This window comes from Carassius auratus, chromosome 4 (genome assembly GCF_003368295.1).
Source record: "Carassius auratus strain Wakin chromosome 4, ASM336829v1, whole genome shotgun sequence".
NCBI lineage: Eukaryota > Metazoa > Chordata > Actinopteri > Cypriniformes > Cyprinidae > Carassius > Carassius auratus.
In genome coordinates, this window is record NC_039246.1 from 10,914,550 (window position 1) to 10,931,491 (window position 16,942).

The 16,942-nt window shown below is 36.6% G+C and overlaps 3 protein-coding genes across 4 annotated transcripts; all 3 read right to left on the reverse strand.

The window, feature by feature from the left end:
- Positions 1 to 3,337: 3,337 nt before the first annotated feature.
- LOC113068725 (probable polypeptide N-acetylgalactosaminyltransferase 8) lies at positions 3,338 to 9,022 on the reverse strand. Its single transcript, XM_026241554.1, has 11 exons — positions 8,830 to 9,022; positions 7,386 to 7,590; positions 7,147 to 7,313; positions 6,871 to 7,054; positions 5,571 to 5,768; positions 5,369 to 5,483; positions 4,444 to 4,629; positions 4,080 to 4,217; positions 3,901 to 3,996; positions 3,561 to 3,725; positions 3,338 to 3,478 (listed from the first exon to the last, which is right to left on the reverse strand). The coding sequence occupies exons 1-11, from the start codon at positions 9,020 to 9,022 to the stop codon at positions 3,338 to 3,340; spliced, it is 1,788 nt and encodes a 595-aa protein (XP_026097339.1).
- Positions 9,023 to 10,244: 1,222 nt separating this feature from the next.
- Positions 10,245 to 12,901, reverse strand: LOC113056189 (RAD51-associated protein 1-like). 2 transcript variants are annotated; one of them, XM_026222780.1, is made up of 10 exons: positions 12,498 to 12,901; positions 12,271 to 12,314; positions 12,052 to 12,193; positions 11,833 to 11,939; positions 11,685 to 11,753; positions 11,485 to 11,556; positions 11,172 to 11,315; positions 10,861 to 11,040; positions 10,641 to 10,778; positions 10,245 to 10,537 (listed from the first exon to the last, which is right to left on the reverse strand). In XM_026222780.1, exons 1-10 carry the CDS (start codon positions 12,512 to 12,514, stop codon positions 10,410 to 10,412), a joined length of 1,041 nt encoding a protein of 346 aa, XP_026078565.1. In that variant the 5' UTR covers positions 12,515 to 12,901; the 3' UTR covers positions 10,245 to 10,409. The 2 variants fall into 2 exon arrangements, with proteins under 2 accessions (XP_026078565.1, XP_026078558.1); XM_026222773.1 differs by having other exon boundaries at positions 10,246 to 10,537; positions 11,685 to 11,756.
- A 2,045-nt stretch (positions 12,902 to 14,946) lies between these two features.
- Positions 14,947 to 16,464, reverse strand: LOC113056200 (fibroblast growth factor 23-like). The gene is made up of 3 exons (XM_026222792.1): positions 16,203 to 16,464; positions 15,920 to 16,023; positions 14,947 to 15,378 (listed from the first exon to the last, which is right to left on the reverse strand). The coding sequence occupies exons 1-3, from the start codon at positions 16,441 to 16,443 to the stop codon at positions 14,947 to 14,949; spliced, it is 777 nt and encodes a 258-aa protein (XP_026078577.1). The 5' UTR covers positions 16,444 to 16,464.
- Positions 16,465 to 16,942: the final 478 nt, after the last annotated feature.

Consider the following 16,942-nt stretch of genomic DNA (forward strand, 5'->3'; position numbering starts at 1 on the left):
ACACTGAAACAAAATAACTCGCCATTTCCAGTATTTCTGTATAAAACTCAAAATAAAATCCTTCCGAACAAAAATAATGACTGGATGTCAGCACTAAGTCTCCCCTCTTGAATTACAATATATGATATACAATATAAAATAATTAATATTTTTTTAACTTTTTTAAAAGTATTATTTCCTTAATTAGGAGCCCTAACTCAAATCTAGGTTCTGCTGACTGATCAGAGAGATCGCCTAAACGGCATCTCATTGTTCAACTATGTCATATTCAACTTTCTTTTTATTTTCCAATTTTCACTATTTATTTACAATTTACATAGTTTAAATGAACAATTATACAGACATGAACTTTTAATAATATCACAAGCTATTCATAATAATTATATACAAAAATAATTGTAAACCCGGAATAATAGGCAAGTCTGGGTTACAAACTGGTTCAAGAAGATCCGTTTACATCGAGTGATTCGTTCGCGAACCGGATATCACAAACTGCAGTGTTTTGAACTCATTAACAACAGACACGGAAGAGAAGACAATGCTGAATAAAGTCGTAGTTTTTGATATTTTTGGACCAAATGTATTTTTGATGCTTCAACAAATTCTAACGGTCCCTCTGATGTCACATGGACTACTTTGATGATGTTTTTATTACCTTTCTGGACATGGACAGTAGACCGTACACACATTTTTAATGGAGGGACAGAAAGCTAAATCTAAATCTAAAATATCTTAAACTGTGTTCCGAAGATGAACGGAGGTCTTACAGGTTTGGAATGACATTAATGACATAATTTTAATTTTTTGGGTGAACTATCCCTTTAATAGCTCATTTTGTGCACAATATGCATCTAAAACTATGTTTGGATGGGGTTTTGAGAGAAATAAACCATTTGTGCTGTGGTCATCCACCAGTATGATCTCTTTGAGCAGGTGGGCTGGAGTTCTGTTGATAATGCTGCAAATGGCTCTTTGAATGACAGATAGAGCCTCATCCAGATAAATCAGCACCACGCTGAGGGTGGGCAGATTTTGAGGGTATTCACGGTCAATGCATCTACAGAAATGGATGAATGCATCAAGACAGATGTTGAATTTCAGAGCGTGTCCATCAACCGCTGAAACTCACCTGTGGTCTCGAGTGTCCGGCAACTCCCGGTCCAGAGGCAACTGGTCACTAAGAAAAGCATTATAGGCGTATTTCTGAAAGAGATCCTCAGCCTTCCTCAGAGACTTCCACAGTCCATTCCTTGAAGAGGTATGAGTTTGGGAACAGCTTCTTTGCTGGCTTCTTCTCATTTTTCTCTTTGAGGGTTCTCTCTTCTGCAATAATTTGTGTTCACCAAGTATTCAAAGTCTAAAACAACACTGAAGCAAAACATATATTGGTATCTAACCCACTGCATTTAAATGAGCCTCCAATTTGTCCAGCTTGTTGAGGATAAGTGCACTGTGTAACGAAACGTTCTGCTGGACTTGGTGGAGCTGCTTCTCTTGAGTGTGAATATCATTCATCATCAAGCTCATATATGAATCTATGTTTACATGGAAAAACACCACAGATTCAAGATTTCACATAGATTTCAAAGGAGTGCTATAATGGATATCAAGATTTTCACAGAATAAAAACTTAAACTTTGACCTCTTCATCACACTTAGCCATCATATACCTTTGGAAGTCCCAGAAATACAAGATGGTAGAATTAAGTCATATGAACTAATTCTGTCCTTTTTGGAGCTTTCCATTTACATTTGTTGTATGGAAAACAACAGCTAAATATCTAATTTTGTGTGAGGCTAAGTAAATAATGAAAGAATCATTTTTGGTTAAACTACTGCTTTAATATACATTGACATTCTGTGACAACATGCCGCTAAAGTGGGCAATTAGTGACAGGGCAAACTATTTTTGTTTTGTTGTTTGTTTGATTGTTTATTCAAGAAAGATTGATTGACATTGATTTCATAACAAAACATAAACTTCCAATCATTGATATATTTTCCAAACTCTGTGTTCTATGGGAACTTGGGGGATGCTTGAGTCTTTCCCTGCTCTTTATCAGGGGTTTTACATTTACATTTATTCATATAGCTGAGGCTTTTATCCAAAGCGACTTACAATTGCTATATACGTCAGAGGTCGCACGCCTCTGGATTAACTAGGAGTTAAGTGTCTTGCTCAGGGACACATTGGTGTCTCACAGTGGATTTGAACCCGGGTCTCTCACACCAAAGGCATGTGTCTTATCCACTGCCCCAACACCACCCCCGTTCTCAAACATTTCTGTCAGCCGAACCCAGTCTGCCTTATTGACTTCTGCCCCTGTGGCCCTCACACCGATTGTAATAGAATGCTTTGAGTGCTTTGAGCAGCTGGTCATGCATGCTAACCTGGACCCATTACGGTTTCCTTAAAATACCAACTGATTCACAAAGGATGCTATCTCCGCCAAACTCCACCTTATGCTGTCACACCTTGAGTGGAAGAACACCTATGCCTGGATCCTCTTCATTGACTTCAGCTTGGCTTTTAATATAATCATTCCACAACAGCGGTGGAAAGGCTGAGGCTGTTGGAGGTCGACACAAGCACCTGTAACTGGGTCCTCAAATTCCTGATGCAGTAGTGGCAGACAGTGATATCAAGATCCATCACAGTGGCCTTATTTACACCTGGTATTAGGTTGCATTTTAAAAAACCTGATCATAAGTGGACGACACTAAATACAGGTGTAAACAGGGTCTGAAACATTTTAAACATCCTCTTTCGACCACTTCCAGTTGAAAATGCATTTCAGCGGCTTGCTTTCACAGTGTAGACTCTCATGTGTTCGAATGCATTCACTAAATATCATCTCCTTTCCGCCTACTGACCAAATTCTTTAAAATTATGGGGTGTGTTGTTGAAGCGTGCAAGCCAGACAGGATTTAACCTTGGTGTCTGAAATCGAAAGTTTACTTTGAAGGAAAAAAAAATTTAAAAAGCACAATGATTTCTTACCAGTCCTGATTCTAACACAATCTCAGAGCGTTCATCATAGTTATGCAGCTATCTGAGCAGAAACGAAAGCTGCTGCTTTTCGTATCATCTTCCATAATTTCTTTATGCATTCATATATAAATTGCAGGAGCTTATTTGGCAATATTTGATTGAAAGGTCAGAAAAAGCCCTACCCATAGATCTGCCTTCAAAGAAACCAGGAAAGTGGTCAAAAGAGGACAAAAGTGACAAATTAAAAAAACAGATAAACAGGAATGTATCGCTCTCATCTTCTTGTGATCCCATCAACCAAAACCATCTCAGCTGCATTTATGTAGATTGATTATATCTTGCATTTCATAAATCCTGGATTACATTCTGTATCTTCCAGTGTTGGTTTCTGCAGTCCTGAAGAAAAACTTTCTTTTCATACTTTCCTGTCTGGTCAGCGCTGATCTCCAGACAGCGTTTGGTTTCTCTGTTCTGTATGGCCTGTCCCTGAAAACAAATAAGAATATGAATTTTTCCAAGCAATGTTTACATTGTCCTATCAATGTTTGGGGTGTAATTATTTGTTCACCTGTGTGAAGTCCCAGTACATATGGTTTGGTTTTTCAGTGTTTGAACACCAGGACAGCTCTGGAAACCTGCCTGAGCCGGGATCAATTAGACAGCGGTTCCTACTGTTTTTAAGGGACTGAAGGGGATGTGCAAATATCTCACCACTTGCTGTATAGTAAAATATCTGTGTGATGAGAAACTGGAGTTTTGTCAAATAATCCCCAAAATACAGTCAGAAAATGAGAAGGGAAGGGAAGGGAAGGGAAGGGAAGAGAAGAGAAGAGAAGAGAAGAGAAGAGAAGAGAAGAGAAGAGAAGAGAAGAGAAGACGAGACATAACGAGAAAAGACAAGAGATTACCTGTGATCCCATAAAATGACATGGATATAAAATGGGCGTGTTCTCTTCAAGTGGCCCCTTATCCAAACATAAACTTGTTTGCAGATCATTAATCAGCTGTTTTGATAGAGACAGTAAAGACATTATATTAAATGGTCAAACTAACCATCTTGTTTCATAGTGAACCATATGTCACTCACCACTCCATAACCAAGTAAATCTTTCATGGGATTTAACTCAGGAAAGACATTTTCCAGATACCATTTAAATGGTTTGCATTTTAGCCTCTCTCTCAGCTTTTTTCTTTCTGATACATCACCAATGTCTATTCCATGTTTCTGTGAAAACATGAAAGAACAGAAACACAGGATACTTTGCAGATCATAAATCTAATAACGTGCCAAAACAAATTAACATTTAAAATCTCAAAACCTCTAGTCACACATCTCTCTAGTCAAAACGTTATGTATCTCAAACTAAACCAGACAGAAGCAACACTTTAATACTCCTAGAACTGGCCTTGAAAATCCAGACTTCAATTGGCTAAAACTAAATTAGATCTACCTGTAAAGGAAGACCCCAGGCGATGTTCACATTTATTTTGTATTCATCCATCCAAACTTCTGCCACTCTGAGTGCATTTCTCTTCATCACACTGATAATATCAGGCACGTAGGGTTTGTGTGCCCTCTCAATGTGAGCAATTTTAGAGCAGGGTACAACCTCTATACTTCCTCCACACAGCCACACCTGAGCCAAAACACATGGAAGAAAAATTCAACACTGTGGACTAGTACCATGTAACTATAGGATGTAAGGAATAATTGACAACAGGCTGATTAATTATTGAAAAAAAAATGAACAACTGAGCTGGTAATGCAGCCATAACACAAAAAAATTGGTGTTTGTAAATATGATTTCACAAAAAAAAGGTATTTGTAAATATGATTTCAGTGGTATTATTGAATTATTGTTCAATAATGCAATAATACCACTGAAATCATATTTACAAACACCTCAATGCATTGTTCAGATGTTTAATTATTAGAGATTTGTCAGGTTTTTGTCCATAAAATGCTCTTGTGTAACTAATTTCTTACAAATCTTGTCCCAAGTCTCCATTGCTAATTACATTTTAGAGCAAATAGCATTTCACTAGTTCACGCTTACATATAATTAGCTGAGGTATGGTATGCGTATTTGGCGTGCTGTCCAGGGAAGGGCTCCGAGCTCGGGAATGGCCCGAACCTAGAGTACCCCCCCTTCCCTGTCTATTCATAAAGTGAACTCAGAGTGAGGAGATGGGGTGGAGGAGGGATGCTGATAAACCGTCAATGGATAGAGGTAAGTCAGCGATATTTATACTATGGGATTGATTACTTGATTATGGTCCACCTGTGTTGATTAGGCTAAGTATCTGATGCGCTCCTCCTGAATCTTATTAATAAAATGTCATTTAAGGAGAATGATCAACATGTTTGGGAATTACCCGTATTCCTAATTCAACATTCTCTCCTCCATACACCTTCATCCCTCCATCCAGAGTCCCAATCTCACCAAAGAACAGGCGATCCACCACAAGTATTCCCATTACAGAGGGACTCCTGGAGAACAGGAAGAGGACGAATCTGTTACACTCACATCTGAGATGGATAACATTATAAAATATTAAACCAGCAACACACACTCACTTTCCTGGCTGTGAAGGATCGTTTTTTTCATACCACTTCTGAGGGAATCCCACGTATGTGCACCAGAGAGACCAGTCAAAACCATGAGCAGAGGCGAAATATTCTGTCACCTGCAAGTCATAGTAATTGACTTTATCAAACACAGGGCTCAGGACCAGTGTACGGTCAGCCTGGATACGTGCAAGCAGAGGCTCCGCCCTGAAAGAGAGAGAGTTCTTGAGAAACATTTCATACACATTCATACACTATTTTTCCCACACATTGCACTTATACATTACACACCAACTTAAAAAATAAAAAAATCACTACACCCTAAGTAAAAAAATATGGAGAATGTCCCACCGCCCCTCTAAATAAACTTCTAATTTGCTGTGTATTGATAGTAAGTAATGTAGTTGTTGTAGTAGCTATGTTTAGGTATGGGGTAGGGTTAAGGGATCTAGAAAATGGTCATTCAGAATAAGTCATTAAAGGTACAATAGGTGACAGTCTTCAGAATTTTTTTGTTGTTATGCTGGTTTAAAGTCTCTTTACATCACTATTGTAATCATTAAGTTAAGATGTCTAAATATATTCATATTTATTTATATATTCTGTGGCAGAAGTAGGACCAAGAAATGTACGTTCAATCAAAATGCTTGATCCGAGCATTCTAAATGGTATTCCTACCAGCCTGTCAATGTATCTTCATACCTCTACGCACCCTGCTCGCGCAGACAGAATACGTCATTAGATCGTTCACGCACGCTGTGCAGACAGAGCGAGAATGGCAGACAAACATGTAACCTATTGTAGTAATGTTGCCTCTGATATTCTGGTCTGTAAGCATAAATGCATTAAGGGGGCGTGGCTTTGGACAGCGATTGCAAAGAGGGTGGGATGTTCGCTTTCAGTGCTATCAGGTTAATGTTTGCATTTTCCAAGATCTCCTATTGCACTTTTAATATGGGCTTCATAAGGAAATATGCTAGTAGTAATAACAAACTAGTTAATAATGAATGGTGTTCTCTAATTAATAATTAATCTAATTAAAACTAAAACAACACTACTTCACACAAGCTATGCAATATTGTTTTAAGACAGAGAATTCCATCTAGTTGAGCAAATAATATTGACAAATACTAGTGGCTCAATGGTGAAGCATTGCATTGGCAGAGCAAAAGGTTGTGGGTTAAATTAAGGGAACACACATATGGTAAAAAAAAAAAAGTGTATAGCCTGTATGCACTGCAAGTCTTTTTGGATAATAGCATTTGCTAAGTGCATAAATGTAATATTAATTAACTGAGCAGGTTCACACCATTTGACATGGACCTCAATGTGGACATCTAAAATGGCAACCACATCCCCAGTGGCAAACTCCCACCCTGAGATTCTGGCCTGGGAAAGTCCTTTCTGCTCTGAATGGGTCACCATTTTCACCAGGCCTGGGTGCTTCTCATTGATGGAGCTGATATAAACATTTAGCTCTGTTTTCAGATCTTCTGCAGAAGAGATACATTCAGAATTAATAGCTCATTTTGAGCACAATATGCATCTAAAACGAGGGTTGGATGAGGTTTTGAGAGAAATAAACCATTTGTGCTGTGGTCGTCCACCAGTATGATCTCTTTGAGCAGGTGGGCTGGGGTTCTGTTGATAATGCTGCAAATGGCTCTTTGAATGACAGACAGAGCCTCATCCAGATAAATCAGCACCACGCTGAGGGTGGGCAGATTTTGAGGGTATTCACGGTCAATGCATCTACAGAAATGGATGAATGCATCAAGACAGATGTTGAATTTCAGAGCGTGTCCATCAACCGCTGAAACTCACCTGTGGTCTCGAGTGTCCGGCAGCTCCCGGTCCAGAGGCAACTGGTCACTAAGAAAGGCATTATAGCCGTATTTCTGAAAGAGATCCTCAGCCTTCCTCTGGTCATCCTCAGAGAGTTCAACAGTCCATACCTTGAAGAGATTTGAGTTTGGGAACAGCTTCTTTGCTGGCTTCGTCTCATTTTTTATTTTAAGGCTTTTCTCTTCTGCAAAAAAAATTTCATTTTAAACAGCACTGTGGACAAGAATTGCTTCAAATGAATACAAACCCACCAAAATAGTAATTTAAATGTACATATAAAACTATAGGTTGCACTCATTTTTCCAAAATTTTGATCAGTACTCTTGAAAAATGTTTTTCATGTTTTAAAAAAGATATTTAAAAAATAAAACTTGAAAAAAGTGATATCAATAGTCTAGCAACAGCTGTGAGTTGGCAGACAGGCTTTATCTTATAGTCGTTCTGCTTTTGGCTGTTTCCATGCATTAATGACAGCTGACTGTGAATGAAACGTTAAACATTTGGATTGGTCACTGAAGACTTTTGCATACAAAACAGAGAATATTTTGAAGACTGTTCACCCTATGCCATAGAAGATCTATTTTAGGTTAATTTAAAGTTACAGTAATTTAAAGGTTATTAAATTTTCATAATGCAAAAAAAATAAAAATAATAATAATAATAATAATAATAATAATATATATATATATATAAAATATATAATTTTAATGCATTTTAATAATCTAAAGAATGTTTTACCACTATAAAGAATCGTTTGTGCAGTGAAAAGGTTCCATGGATAAATGATGGGTGACACTTTAGAATAAGGTTCCATTAGTTAATGTTAGTTAATGTATTAATTAACATGAACAAACAATGAATAATACATTTATTACTGTATTTATTCATCTTCGTTAATGTTAGTTAATGAAAATACAGTTATTCATTGTTAGTTCATGGTAATTCACAGTGCATTAACTAATGTTAACAAGCACAACTTTTGATTTAAATAATGCATTAGTAAATGTTGAAATTAACATGAACTAAGACTTATAAATGCTGTAGAAGGATTGTTCTTGCTTAGTTCATGTTAACGAAAGTAGTTAACTAACATTAACTAATGGAACCTTATTCTAAAGTGTTACCAAAATGATGTTCTTGCAGCCCTGATACGAATACCAAGAAGCTATCGTTTTAAGATTGTTGCCAACCTAACAGTTTTGGTTACCATTTACTTTATTGTACCCAAAAACTGTCAAGATTTTTTCAAAATTGTGGTTCACAGAAAAAAATTAGGCTGAGCAAATGATGAACTGTAAGAAAATAAACAGGGTAAGTTATGATTTCATGCCAACTTTAAAGTTTGCTTAAAGAGTAAAACAACTGTTGTTGGTGTTTTTTTTAAATCCAATTCACTTGATAAAAAGATTTGACATTAACTCACCCACTGATATTAGATGAGCCTCCAGTTTTTCTAGCCTGGTAAGAAGAAGTGCACTGTGTAGTGATAATTTCTGTTGGACTTGGTGGAGCTGCTTCTCTTGAGTTTGGATTTCCCACTTGACAGAACTCGTATAGAGAAAAACCACAGCAATGGACAAGACTGGAAACAAAGTCTTTACCCAGCTTATTCTCATGATGATCAGACCAGGAAAGGTCACCGAATGAGGTTTTCTAGATGTTTTCTGTCTTTAGGTTTGGTACTGGTTCAAACTGTACGCTTCAAGCATTTGTGAAACTAACGCTTGCTGAGTATTTGTGATACTGATATGGTCACATTAATCATAATATTGGGAGGGAGAAAACCAGGACACTGAATCCTGGTAGCGGTGGTAGAGTTAAACACTGGGTACGACTTATCAGTCCATCAGCATAACATAACAATTGATAAAAACCATAAACAGGTCTGCAGATATTTGACTGCAGGCTCAGGCTAAATAGAACTATAAAAATGATCAACTAGAAATAAACTTGCTAAATTATACAACTGATATAAACATGTTAAAATTTAAATATTAAAACATTGAAATTGGTTTTAAAATGTTAGCATTGAAGTTTAAGTCATGTTAATTTATGAATTACAGGTGACACATGTAACAGCAATAATTACTGTATGTCATAAAAAAAAACAAATTTATTTGATAAGTTACACAGGCCATTTAACATAAGATTCTTGTTTGCAGTTACTCTGAAAACGAAGTTCTGGTGAACTGGTTTTCAGTTTTATTTGCATAGTCTTTTCAAAACACATATTGTTAAAAAGAAGTTTTACAAAAACTATAAGCTTGTTCTCTTAGGGGAAGTCGTGGCCTAATGGGAGTGCATGTACAGTTCTCTCTCCACCTTCAATACCATGACTTAGGTGCCCTTGAGCAAGGCATTGAACCCCCAACTGCTCCCCGGGCGCCGCAGCATAAATGGCTGCCCACTGCTCCGGGTGTGTGTTCACAGTGTGTGTGTGTGTGTTCACTGCTCTGTGTGTGTGCACTTCGGATGGGTTAAATGCAGAGCACAAATTCTGAGTATGGGTCACCATACTTGGCTGAATGTCACTTTCACTTCACTTCACTTCTCCTCTCCTCCACACATACTTCTTTTTAATCACTAGAGGGAGGCATCTCTTGAGCATCAGCTGAGGGAGCACATCCTATCCTTGAAATGCTAGTTATGTTTATTGTATTGGACAAACTTAATGATTTTCCTCACCCGGGATGTAACTACTTCACAATTGTTTTCCTATAATTTTTTTTTTATATTTAGCATATCTTTATTTATCAAAAAGTGCATATTTAAAGCAAAGCTAAGCTAAAACATGGCACAAACAGACATTAAAATATTTAAAGCACAACAAAAAAACGTGTTAAATATTGCTACATATTATTGTAAGCGATGGATGAAAGGTCTTACATTTTCTGGACAAATTTCAGTAAAAAATATCCATTCCTTCTTACCATTTTTCCCTGCCCCATGCACTATGAGTTCCCAAAAGCCATTGTAAAGTTTTCGAATTTAAAACAAGTTTGTTTAGTTGGAAGCAGCATTAGGGTGAAGGGATTTGACTCGAGCCATACGGGAAAGTCCTAAACGCAGCCCCTGTCCTGGAGACTTCACATGTGCATTCTGAGACGCGCCGGGACTCCGGCCAAGCAGACCTGGAGATAGAGTTAAAAAGAGTTTACAAAGGACACTTTTCTGTTGTGGGCTGTTCTGGTGAATATTCACAGCTGCAGTGATGGTCTGAGCCTTTAGTCTCACCAGGGGGATTCCACTTAGTCAGTCTGGCCCCTGCAGGACTGGAGCAGACTGCAGGTTTAGAGAGAAGCGGAGCAGTAGGCGCCTTCTTCAGTCCAGACACAGGAGCAGCAGGACTCCGACAGGTCGCTGGGCTGGGAGCTGTCAGACAAAGAGAAATGATAGTGTAGTTGATATGGTCTTTTGCCAGACTGTAAAACTTAAAAACAGAAAAAAAATGTACCTGAGCCTTTGGCTTTTGAGGCTTTTGTTGGCTTTTGGTCTTTCTTTTTGGTCTTATTCTTTGAATCTGCTGATGCCTTCTTTTCTGTCTTTTGTTTCACAACCTTATTTTTTGTTTTCACAGTGAATGTCTCGTCTTCGCTCTCATCTTCTTCAGTGAAATCTGCATCACTTTCTGAATCTGCAACAAGAACAAGCTTAAACAAACGGGTACATTTTGTATCTGAAGTACTGAAGTATTAAGCTTCATCATGTAAACACTGAAAACAGTCCAGCCGATAATAATTATGAGCGTGAAGGTCCTCAGATTACCTGGTGTGTCCTGAAGCTGGTAGTCCTCATCGTCTCTGTTGTCCTTCTTCTTATCCTTGCCATTTGGTTTTCTCTGCTCCTCCGAGGTTTCCTTCTGTTTAGAAACACTGGTAGGGGAGGCATCTACGCTGATCAGATTCAGTCCTGAAAACAGAACAGTAATAAACACTGAAATCACATATTGTAACATAACATAACAGTCACAAAACTCTTTTTTATTTTCATTTCAGCTTCATAGAGTTCTCAGAAAGATATTTTTTAAACACACTGATTTTTACATTTTCAAATGTCAGAGTGAGAATTCTGTAGTTACCTAAACTTTTGCCATCAATGCTACAATTGGACAGCACTGGAGGAGAATCTGGACGAGGCTGACATTCACTGACTGTAAAAAATCAAGGGAGTTTTGTTTAGAGGTTTTTGCATGCAAATATGTCAAATAAAGCTCGATACATATGTATTAGAATCTGTAAAAATAATCAGATAAAAAACTAAATAATTATTCATTATTACCTAAAAGGCTGCCCTCAGCGCTGCAGTGTATTAGAACAGGTGGTGAACACTGAGATCTGTCCTGTTCATCTGCTGTAAATAACAGTAAAATATAGCTTTTCACTTTAATGAACTCCATGATGCTTTATTACAGTAGTAGTACATTCACCTGTTTTGGTTGTAGGCTCTCCATCTTGTGTTCTTGAAGAGTCCAGCAATGATAATGATAGGGCTGTCTCCAAATCTCTTTCATAAAATTTTTCCTCCAGAGGCATCCTGAAATAACACAATGGTGCCATTAAACATTTGTAGACACAGTGGTCAATGTGGAGATACTATAATTAGAAATCAAATGTGTTTTGATTAAAAAAATAAAGTTTTCTGTAACCTCTTCCTGCTTCCTGAGCTGGTGAAATCAGCCACTTCATTTGGAGAGGCACTCAATGTTTTGAGGTTTCTCTCAGAATCAGGGTCTTTTATGTCCATTCGAGCTTTTTTGGGAGGAGGTTTTACACAGGCAAAATCCTCATCTGTCAGATAAATCGTGTAAACATGTTTATAGGTCTAACTAGCTTTAGTTCTGCGTTTTGAAGTAATAATGTCTCACCATCATCGTTTTGGAAGTCTGTGTAGTTTACAGCTTTCTTATTTCTGATGACAGAAAACAGATTACAGCAAACAAGACACTAATAATCTAAATTTCTAAACTCACGGTGAATTGTTTATGAAAATATCAGGACATTAAACGCCAAAGACAATCAACTGTCAGATACTACAACAAGCACATATATAAAGTGACATGACAGCCATAAACTAAGGTAACTTTATACGAACCTGGATGGTCGGTCCATTCTTTAAATCAAAAAGTGAAACTAAAATATCACGTTAACTTATGCCCCGTGAATATATTCAAACACTGACACCACCGCTGTTTTAACAACGCTACTGAACCTTATGCTGCAAAACAACCAGCTATCAAAATAATTATAAGTTTAAAAACATAATGGTCAATTAGAAAGTCTGTCGTTGTGTCATAAGATTTATTTGCACGTTGTTTTGGTGTTGAGGTGATTCACACTACCGTAACCCGCCTGAAAACAAACGACGGAAATCTATCTGAATACACTAATTTGTAATTCAATACAATCTTTTCTTTCGCTGTGACTCCAGTTTTACACTAAGTAATAAAGTGTATAGTAAAATAAAAATATGTATAATATAATAAAAATATGTTAAAGTTCGACGAAACTTTCTTTATCTGGTACAAGCTTGTTGTGTGTTTTGTAGAAATCTCGAATCTGCGGATTTGGTTCTGTATGCTAAGTGTGGACGCGGGAATACGTCACACTATACATTTATAAATGAATATATTTTGTTTTATGTTAGAATGGGAAGAGTTTTGGGTTCTTCGACAAAAACTCTTCTTATCTAATAAAGTTGAAGCCTTTTTCCAACTTTGTTAAAAAATATTTACATCCAAACTTTTGTATAACCACAAAAATGTTTTGTTTGTTATTCTTTCAATTTAGACCCTTCTCATTGTAAATGTATTATTCATTTATTTCTTTATCGTGCAAAATATTACATTTATAAGTGTACATTTTAAAAGAAAACTCCCAACTTTTTTATTTTTAGAAAAAAAATTATATGTATGTAAACTCTTTAAAAAATTCTATTGCATGTAAGACTCTTAAGTCTTATAAGCTAACATAGTTTGCTTTTGGAGTATTGTTTGTAACCCTCATTGTCTTTTGTTCTTACTTTGTAATTATATTTGTTGTTCTTCTATTGCATAATAATAATAATAATAATAATAATAATAATAAAATATATTTCTGTGAACATTTTCTGTCAATTTTCTAATCTTGTTTTTCTAACAAAATATCATTAAGAAATACTTAGAAGAATACTTTGGCCTAAATAAATAAAATGTAGGAGGTTATGAAAAATATAGTCTTTTGAAATATGATATTATATACCCCCCCCCCCCTTTATTTTTTCTTCTAGAAATGTGTGCACATTTAATTAGACAATTAATTATTTGCATTAAACTGCGGTGTTGGGAAGGTTACTTTGGAAATAAAAGATCACAAGTTACCCTATTTAAAACTTAATAAGCAATGTAACAATTTCATTTTATTAAAGTAATGTAACTGATTACATTTGATTACTTATTGATACATTTTCTATTTTCAGTGACAGAAGGCATCATGCACATCAAAATCAGGCAAAGCAACAAATTAGTATTCTTCAATATATAGCTTTTTACAGAAAATATTCAGATTGAACCCACTTTAATTTAATTACACGTTTTTTTCATGGATTACAGTTATTTTGTAATTAAATTATGTAACACTGTTACATCTTACTATAGTTAATATGTTTTGCCTTAATTCAGAACATTATCCTCAAATCATCTAAGTGCAAATCTCTATCTTTTATAGCGTAAGCAGGTCACAGTGTGACTTGTCTCTTTTTAAGGCCCTTCATCCAAAAATAGCCAAAGTGAAGCCGTTGACACTGGAAACAAAACAGAATGTGGAAAGGTTTATTCTTAGAGACTCAGAGACTCAGATTGATCTTTCAGACTGATTCAGAGAGTTCATTATTCACCTCTAATGATGGGAAAGTCAATGTTAAACCAGTTAAATTTCCAATGTGGAGTCCAGCAACCAACAAGTGACAAACAGAACATTTTGAATCAGCTTACTTACTGAAGACAAAGGCACAAATAAAAGAACACATTTTCTTTAATCAAGAAACAAAATTTTATTTAAATTGAGTATATCATTTCACTGCACATCTAACCTTTAAAGCAAACATATAAATACCATAAATTAAACATACTGAATTCATTAAATAAATAAATACTTTCTTTGTTTGACCATTTTCGTCCACAGGTGGTGTCCAGCACCAAAGACAAATTTGTGGTGGCAGGAGAAAAAACTAGCACAAAGAGCAAAGTAGGTTTTGATGAGATGGAGATACACGACAGCCTAAATAATCTGTAGATTTCTACTTTTAAAAATAAAGGTTCTTTATTGGTACTGATAGTTCCAATGGACTTTCATGGAACCTTTATATCGCACAAAGGTTCTTTGAAGTGGAAATTTTTGTATAAGAAAAATAAAAAAAACTTTATTTTGGAACCTTTATTTTTAAGAGCGTACGAGGTTGGTTTGAAATATATGTCCTTAAAAACACTTATTTATGATGAAAATATTATGGTGCCACACTCTAACTTTGCGGTTCAACAGTGACGCCAGAATGACAATCTGTAAGTTTATCCAACAACTGCTGAAACCCGGGGACTGCCGGGGCTCGTGTCGTGAAGAAGATCCCACGGGTCATCATCGGAAGGAGAAACCAAAGTCTCCCTGGAGATGTTTCGACCTTCTGACGGCTCAGAGTCTGTGTCCCCATCGTCCTCTAGAGCAGCTCTGGAGTCTGACGCCTCTCCGTACCGGAGCGCGTTCAGCGGGTCTGATGGATTCACCTGCCGGTTCCTCCTCTCCCGGTGCTGCAGGCGCTCCAGTGGAACAGTGTTCTTCTCGGATAAGAAGAGAGAGGACTGAGGGAGGTTTTGTCCCGCTATGAACACTTGTTTCGCCCCGTCCAGGTTAAGCAGTATGCCATGATTGGTGGAGTAATAAACGTCACGATGGTTTTCCAAAAGTTTGTGGTGAAAAAGACAGTCTTCCTTATTGCAAACAGTCTAAAGATATTAAAACATACAAATAGTTAAAAAACGAATCAAACTTATTTCAAGCTTCATTTCTACATTTTCTTGCGTTTTCGCCGGCTGCAAAAATAAATAAAAATAATAATAATAATAATTATATATATATATAAATTTATGTCTATATTTTATTATCTGATATAGGCTATTGCAACTTTATAAAAGGCTATAGGGTACTGAAAGCCACCAAAAATTTCAAACACAACATTTTCACCCCCAAAAGCTGTATATTTAACGTTAGGCTAGTTTATTGTAAAATTAGTTGAAATGTCCCATTATATTTATTAGTATTTCACCCTATGTAGGCTAGTTAAAATATATATATATATATTTGCAAAAATTTATGTATTTAGGTTTATTCTGTGACTTTACCATTTAAATAAAACCAGTCAAATTCAATGTTACAATTTTTAGATTACATTCCGACTGCACTTATATAACTGTATTCCTATTAATAAGATAATAAAAGATAATACCTACTTGTTATACCTTATTTTTAATTTGTTTGAATACTTACAGATGTGTAAAGAGTTCCGCCTGCGTCCATGCACAAAAATCGGTTACTTTTCACTCCAAATATTGCCAGACGGTCTCTGCTCTCTGCTTTCAATAAAATAACACCTGTTGAATACAGAACACAAAGAGGAATAAGAAGGACATTATTTTATAGATAAAACAATGATAAATAAATAGGTTATATAAAACAATTAGTCATGATTCATAGACTGATGAGAGATTAATTTTTATTTTACTGGCCTAATATCCTTAATATGGATTCAAAAACAAGAAGGGCTACTCACTGTAGGACCCCCGGTTTGTAGTTTTGCGCACATGTCCATTCGGACTGATCTCCAAGTAGAAGTTGTTTAAGTCCGAGGTGGTCTGAAGGTGGATGTACCTCCGCGGGTTCCCCCAGCTGGAGCCCAGGAGGGGAGAGGGGTTAGGGGCAGCATCCGCAGGTCTGAATCCCTGGAGAGCCGTGATCCACAGCGCGAGGACGGAGGAGAGCAGCACGTGCAGATTGGAAAGTGCGCAACGCATCTTCACGAAGCGCAAAACCAGTGTGCAGAGCTGAATGACTTGTAATGCGTGAAAGTTTGTGAGCGTGGCTATTTAAACGTGTCCTGTGCCAGTCCTTTACGCAACACTCGCCCGCAGAGCCAGAGGATGTGAGGAGGCGGATTCAGCATGTCCACCTTCTGTTTGTTATGAAGGTAATTGACTGGTTAACCATAATTGGCTTGTCAATTTGGCACAGCTTTGACTTTCTATGTATCTTGACATCTTGCTGTCAAAACAAAACTGAAAACAAGAATACATTTTAAAAGCTTTTGTGCATGTGAGAATCAGTTGGTTGTCTCCCAATATTTAAAAAATGTTAATTCAACTAACTGTGAAATATCACCTATGTTCATTTAGGCTATTTAGGATTGTCTAACCTATACAAAATGTACAGACCTCTTAGGGCGGTATCTTTTTTTATCTACACCAAAATGTCACATATTAGTACTTTAAAAGTTAATATTATTCAGTAACAGTT

Bases quoted from the DNA above. Each gene is read 5' to 3' on its own strand.
- LOC113068725 (XM_026241554.1), bottom strand. From the start codon at position 9,022: ATGAGAATAAGCTGGGTAAAGACTTTGTTTCCAGTCTTGTCCATTGCT. The intron at 7,591-8,829 runs GTGAGTTAATGT...TTTTTTTTGCAG, and splicing joins GGCTCATCTAATATCAGTGG to AAGAGAAAAGCCTTAAAATA. The intron at 5,769-6,870 runs GTGTGAACCTGC...TCTCTCTTTCAG, and splicing joins ATTGAGGTCCATGTCAAATG to GGCGGAGCCTCTGCTTGCAC.
- LOC113056200 (XM_026222792.1), bottom strand. From the start codon at position 16,443: ATGCGTTGCGCACTTTCCAATCTGCACGTGCTGCTCTCCTCCGTCCTC. The intron at 16,024-16,202 runs GTGAGTAGCCCT...TGTATTCAACAG, and splicing joins TACAAACCGGGGGTCCTACA to GTGTTATTTTATTGAAAGCA. The intron at 15,379-15,919 runs GTAAGTATTCAA...TAATATCTTTAG, and splicing joins GCGGAACTCTTTACACATCT to ACTGTTTGCAATAAGGAAGA.
- LOC113056189 (XM_026222773.1), bottom strand. The intron at 11,041-11,171 runs GTAATCTGAGGA...TTCTTGTTGCAG, and splicing joins CCAGCTTCAGGACACACCAG to ATTCAGAAAGTGATGCAGAT. The intron at 10,538-10,640 runs GTGAGACTAAAG...CTCTATCTCCAG, and splicing joins GACTAAGTGGAATCCCCCTG to GTCTGCTTGGCCGGAGTCCC.